The sequence below is a fragment of the Pelmatolapia mariae genome, linkage group LG7, assembly GCF_036321145.2.
Source record: "Pelmatolapia mariae isolate MD_Pm_ZW linkage group LG7, Pm_UMD_F_2, whole genome shotgun sequence".
Classification (NCBI taxonomy): Eukaryota; Metazoa; Chordata; class Actinopteri; order Cichliformes; family Cichlidae; genus Pelmatolapia; species Pelmatolapia mariae.
In genome coordinates this window covers 42304874-42311766 of record NC_086233.1, presented here as the reverse complement: position 1 = coordinate 42311766, position 6893 = coordinate 42304874, and the positions used below count along the sequence as shown (strand labels likewise).

Genomic DNA, 6893 nt, shown 5'->3' with positions numbered 1-6893 from the left:
TTCAAAATGTTTCATCTACTTATACAAATACTTACTGTTATGATTAATGAAATAATTAAATTCTCTGTGGAATAACATGAAATAATGACCCACTTTTTCCTAAAACAACATACATGTTTGTTGCATTTAATCTGAAAACTGAGTTGCACTATGCAACACATTTATACACATTTACTAATATATATCCTCTGCATCTATTCAGCTATTTCCTATTAACTGAACAAGAAATTTAGACTCAAACAAAGCTGTAGTCATGAAACAGATACACTCCTTCAGAACACGCGCGGTTTTGTACTGACAATGAGAGTTCTTCACTCTCAGTGATTTGGTGTGCAGGGGATCATACAAAGCTCTCCTCCATGTTGGAACACAGCAGGAAAGAGTCAACTAGACGTGGTTTGATCAGCTGCTGGTGGTCGGCTGCCTCGATGCTGTCTGGACAGCCTGCTGCCAGCCTCCTCAAAGCAGCCTGAAGACAGTGTTAGCAAACACAAGTACCACACAGACATTCATGTTATCATATCTCATCATTGTGCTGCACAGATACAGTAAATATGCAATCATGCATACAGGCAACTGCACATGAATAATATGGCTTGATAACCAAAAAGAAACTTATGCATCCTTATCCTTATCCTTAGGTTATCAGCAAGAAACTGTAATGAAAATACCAAATTTAACCCTATAACCTTTACTGGGCCAGAAGTTCTTTAAAATCACCCTGTTTTTTGTTTTTCCCAGTGTCTCGCTTTATTTGAAGAGCATACAAGTTTTACACATGATGCCTCTAATCCATTCAGCCACGAGAGCCTCCGACATTTATGTTGAAAATTACAAATGATCTGTGAAAGCTCTGCGTCTTTTGAAGGTAAAACTTCAACATCTACAAACGCGCCACTTAACCCTTGGCTAAAAGGATAAGATGGAATTGCATTAATTTGAATAGACTGAGTGTGGTTACAGTAAAGAAGAAGGCATTTCTCAGCACAGCGAGGCAGCCCAATTAAGCTCCTGACCATTATGTGCTTCAAATCCCCTCATCAGCCCCAAGATCTGGTCTCAATAATTATGGTCAGAATGATAGAATGATAATGTATGAGCAGAGATATTATTCATGATATGTACATATTTAAACACGCAGCGTCTGAAATGGTGCGAACCGGTCAGCTTTCTCAACGTGGCTTGGAGAGGATAAGGTTGATATATTTTCAGCTTTTTAAAAATTGCCTTGTAAATGTAATTAAATAGGACAATATTAGGAGCACTGATTGTGGGCCTGTGGTATAATGCGCTTACTTTTACCGCTGAAAACGTATAGTATATTAGGAGTCAAATTTAAATAGGCAGTTTGTGAGTTTGAATGATGTATTTGTATTCAGTACACAGAATAATTTACACAAATGTAAAGGTTTGCATGTGCACACACATATAAAAACACACGGTTTACACCTACCAGGCAAGCGACCAGCACAGAGTCACTGTTATTTCTCTCAGTAGGGGAGCGACACAGCTCAATAAGGCGAGGAACAGCTAAAGACAACAGAGGAACATTTCAGTTAGCAGCTTGTCCAACTCTTTGATGTCAAACAGAGCAACTGTAGCTGTGTGTTGTAGACTTCTGGGTAAAAGTCTTTTTTAGCATTCTGTAATCAATAAATTGAATACCACCCCTTTAAAAAAAGAAGAGAGATTCTGTCGCTCTGTCCCTTCTGATACATGTAAATTTCCAAACATCAACTTTTCACATTCAAATTAAAGGATTCAGAAAAATCAGCTTTCCATGAGACAAAGAAGACTGCAGAATAACATATGTACAACCAATACTCTTAAATTATTTCCCTCTGGTCTATCAGACATTTTTTAAAGAGGATTGATAATGAGGATTTGATTTCCAACTAATATCTTTATGTGGCCAAAATCATTTTTACTTATGTCAGTCAAAACCAGCTGATCATCTGATTACGGTAGTGGCTTTACGTTGCAATATAAACCTCTCTGAGGCAACTGTTGTGAATTGGCGCAATGTAAAATAGATTTTATTGAATTGCATAAATGCATATGTTTGTATTAAGATGGTTGCATAAATATAGGGAAAAACAAAACAAAACAAAAAACAGACATTTTTTTTTTAAAAAGCTACAAAACTGATAAAATGGAAACAAAATACTTTCCATTTTCCTACTGTCTGTCTGTGACCCTCTAGTGGCCACCGACAGACTTACAGCACTTATGTGTGTGTGTGTGTGTGCGTGTGTTTTATATATTAGTTTGCTTATGCCAGATGTGTGGATTGGACGTGTGTGTCTTTTGGAACATTTAACAATTTTTTTTATTAAATACACATATCACCTTGTACAAAATGCATTTCATTTACTAAGTTTTTTGTACATTTTGTACAATGTGATATTTAATAAGTAAGATAATTGTTAAATGTTCCAAAAGACACAAAGGCTCACTACCTTTAAGCTGGATAGCTGTTTGGGCCACATCAGGGTCTCTGCTCAGTCGGGCCAGTGTGACGGCAGCTTTCTGCTGGACACGCTCACAGGCAGCGCCCTCTGATGGACTGGAAGAGGATGGTTTTTCTCCCAGCAACAGTAGCAGTCTTTCTATACCTTGAATATATAATATTCAGCACAGATTAGCCAGGCAGGAAAATAACACATAGGAACCAGCAAAATGTAAAATGTAATATAAGAGCAGGAACAAAACAACACAACACATTTAGAGAGACTTGAGAGTTTCCAGACAAAAAGTTACACAAGAGTCAAGGTTTCAAGTGATAAAGAAAGAAGCAAAACTTTCTACACATGCCTGTGAGAAAGGATATAGAAAAAGTGCAGTTAGAAACAGTTAGTATAATAAAGAAAAAAATTACAGAAGGCAGTCAGTCAGCCCTTCAGCCAGTTATTGTTAAATAATATTTCAAAATTATTCTGAAAAATAAGTTATAAGGCTAACACCCTAAAGGCAACGCTATAATTCAAAGGCCAAAACTCATAAAGTGACATTGAGAGATAATAAATCTAAATCATTTTAGCTGCTTAATATATGATAAAAATGTTTTGTAACAAAAACAATCAGATTTCTTTTTTCACTGAGGTGCTCGTATGAAAAATAAAATCAAACTGGCCTTAATGAGCAGAAAAACAGACTGAAACTGCCAACATTCGATAGTGTGAGACTGAGACAGTGACTCAGACACATTCTAAAAGCACACGTATCTATCTATCTCATTCTTTTATAGTGTAAGAAGTATAGAGCCAGTGGAATACGTTAAACAGAAAAAGGAAAAGAGTTTGAAAAAATACAAATGGGAATGATGAAAGGATTACAGAATGATACAAAACACATTATCTCTATGTAACTCTATTTAACAAATAATGCCACTTTATTAAAAAATATATATTTTTATGTTCAATGTCTGATGTTTTCAGCTCTTCTAAGCTAGTTCACAGAAATTAAAGTGATGCTGCCCTCCTGAGGAATAAAAAAGAATTACACTGAAGCGTCTCACTTTTACTTTCATCTAGTCAGCAGTTTGGTAGTTTCCACTACCATTAATTTAATTTAAAGTTTTATATTCATTTTGGAGGTCACAGTGTGTAGTGGAGTATTAGGTTTAAAGAAGTTCCTAATATTTGAACCCTCTTAGGTACAAGAGGTGGGCGAAACAAATGTGTAGGAATGCTCCAGTCCTGTACAACAACACTACCCACCAGTATAAATTATCACCTTTTTGAAAACATTAGCAAAAACTGAAAATGTAGAGGCTTCATTAAAGGAGAGTTTATTTCAGAGCTGCTGTAATAGAGTGCATTAGATTTTACAGGTGTACCTAATGAAGAGGCCTGTGAGTGTATTACCTTCATTAAACTGCAGTGTAGCCAGGAAAAAATCCCAAATATGGGTAAAAAGGAATGAAAAGCCATAGTTAGAAAACAGACTACCTTGTTCTTGCAGGACTTCAGATGCGCATTGCTCTAAGACAGACAGGTTTGCCAAGATTGTCACCACCTACGATTTAAACAAAAACGAAATGATTAAAGGTCTGGCAAAGAACTATAGTTGAGAGCACTGCTTGAAAACAGGTTGATTTTTGCATTATTGTTAGTAACAGTGTAATTATATTGTATATTTGCTTTTATGTGACACTTAGGGTAAGAAAAACATTGCATACATGAAAACGTGTACCTGGTCTTTGGAGTAGGGTGTGTCAACTCTCTGGCGGTCTTTGCAGGCCTGAAGTAAGATGTGGATGGCATTAAGCTGCAGGAGGATCTCACAGGCCATGCTGTCAAAGAAGGTGATATTGGCCAAGGCAGCCGACGCCAGGAGGAACACTTCACCACAGGATGCGGTCTCACACAACTCTGAGAGAAAAAAAAAGATGTAACTTACCAAACTGCAGGGGTTTTATTAATACACCATAACACCCAAAATGCAAGTAAAGCAAACCACAAAATATACGGCTGACCCCCTCTCTTTCACTTGTTTAGAGTTTTATAGAGGTTTAAAAGAAATTCAGTAAGGTAGTAAAGTTTAGCCTCGTGCTAAAACAATCACGTACTCATAATTTTCTATGAAATAAAAACAACTTTTTCCTCCTATAAATCAGTGGTCAGGGTGAGATCATCACCACTGCGTCCACTCACTGATGAGCGCCGTGACAATGTCGTGCATGCTCTCCAGGAAGCTGGCGAGGTGCTGAGTGGATGTGTGGTGAGGCGAAGTGATCTGAGCTACAACAGCTGCCGCTTCAGCTCTGGCTGCCTCCACGCTGCTGTCATCAGTCAAGATGTCTGCCAGGCACAGGATCCCGTCCACCTATTAGACATACAGCAGGGACTGTTTTACTGCTGCAGTGGAAACACGCGGTCATATTCTTTTCATACTCACTTATTTGTCTTATTTCTTTTATTCCAAAATTGTGCGCAAACAGAAATATAGCTGCTTGGCGAATGGGGAAACTATGTACATGTACTTTATTTCACTGTGAGACAAGAGGTTTCAACTGATGGCTTATCGCCACATGATATACAGTGGCCTGCGTCATCTTTGGTCTCACACGTTAGCACTGTTAACCTTGATCGTAAACAGCTTAGACTAACAAAATGTAAAGGATATGGATTGCGTTGTCATTTCATTACTAATATTTCATTAAAGGTTCTATTTATTAGAATTTGTTTCAGGATCAGGCACTGGCAAAACAACACAGATGTAAGGAAAACTCAAACATGTTGAATCCTCAATGTGGTTCTTAAAACCCATTTCTGATACCTAAGCTGAACAGCTTCAACTAACAACACATTTGCAGTGGCTGTCCAGACGGACAGTGACATTTCCATGGTATCAGCTTGACTAAAGCCAGCACCTCTCCCCATAAAGCCATCAATATTTTAAAAACACCACTTCCTTTTAATGGCCAACTACTAGAGTTAATGTGCCGCTGAGAAACTTGTATATCTGACTGGCATCGACCCAGAGCGTGTGCATCATCGGTGAGGAAGTAAGGGAGGAACTCAGAGTTATAGGAGAGAAGGAAGTACTCATCCCTATAAACAAAACTTTTCTTGTGGGCATGAGGTCATGTATTGATTTAATGTATGCTCTAATGAATTTGTGTTTGCTTATTTGTTTGTACGTGGCTGTAAGACTGTAGAGGAACGAGGAAATAAAGAGGTAGAACAGGTTTTTATCCACTTGGGGGCAGTGTTGATCAGTTCATGCAAACATTGCTACTGATGTTAGCGGCTACTCCGCAAATCTCTGCAGCAGTTTTGATCAAATTTTTCATATCTGTAAGAGTTGAAAGTCAGAGGATACTGTGAAAAAAGTCAGAACTACAAGTTAAAAGTTTTAATCATACTTGAATTTATGCATGGGAAAACTGCAGTATTCTAGACATCAGCTACTTTAGAGTTTGCAGTCATTTTTCAATCATAGCTTTTGTTGCCATTTATGATAAAAAAAATAAATAAAATTTGCTCGCCGTCACCAAGCCGTCACTCCTGAAAACAGTTTACACAAGTTTGCAGACGCACATCTCGAGTGGAGCACTCAGCCAGCCACACCTGTCAGTCATATCTGCTGACGAGCATCAACGCACCAAGCTTCACAGGGCAATTCCCTATTTTTGTCTCTGTGGACGTCAGCAGCACTGTGCCAGCGCGACCCACTGACGTGGAACAATCTACTCTCTACACCTCTGTTCATCGACTGCTCCCCTGTCCCCTCTTCCCTAACTCCTCCTCCTCGCTAAAATAGGATGATCCCCAGCTCCTCGTCTATCAGACCAGAGGATGTGTCTCATTTATCATCAGGATCAATGACAAATAACTTTCCTTCTTTACTAGGAATATTTAAAAAAAATAGTTTAAGACACCTGCTCACAGTTTGAAGTTTTTCTGTGGTAGATCCCTGCTGTGACTGAGATCACGGAAAGGACATACTGTAGAACAGAGAGAATTTCATAAGGTCTTGGTGCTGCAATAGCCAACTTCGCACAGAAGCGAAAGCTGCACTTCAGTACCATGACACTTCTGTCTGGATGAAATTTCTGGAGTGTGTTAAATCTCCTGGTACAACCCTACACACTGAAAAAAAAGATTCTTTACCATCAATAAAAATGAAGGAATACTTTCGAGTAAAATGCAACTGAAATAAAAGTGTTATTTATTGAAATAATGTATCACTAAGGAAATATTCTTGGTATAAATAAATGTATACCAATCAAGTAAATTTCATTTGACCAAATTCCAAGACTTTAACACTTTAGAATGTACCTATGTAAAAGAATTACACGAAACATTTACATGTAATCAGATTAGTTAAAGTCAGCATTTTGGGCATAACATTTTTTTCGAGTGTGGCCACTGCTTATTGAACTTATT

At 37.9% G+C, this 6893-nt stretch overlaps 1 protein-coding gene across 1 annotated transcript in view; it reads right to left on the bottom strand.

The window, feature by feature from the left end:
• Positions 1–235: 235 nt before the first annotated feature.
• The window catches only part of LOC134632290 (protein inscuteable homolog), a 34994-nt gene continuing 28336 nt past the window's right edge, over positions 236–6893 (bottom strand). Inside the window, exons 8-13 of the mRNA XM_063480961.1 lie at positions 4656–4827; positions 4195–4373; positions 3951–4017; positions 2460–2615; positions 1454–1530; positions 236–469 (exon numbers count right to left, since the gene is read on the bottom strand). Of these exons, the coding sequence (XP_063337031.1) occupies positions 341–469; positions 1454–1530; positions 2460–2615; positions 3951–4017; positions 4195–4373; positions 4656–4827 (780 nt within the window). The 3' untranslated portion in view covers positions 236–340. The remainder of the gene's footprint in view (positions 470–1453; positions 1531–2459; positions 2616–3950; positions 4018–4194; positions 4374–4655; positions 4828–6893) is intronic.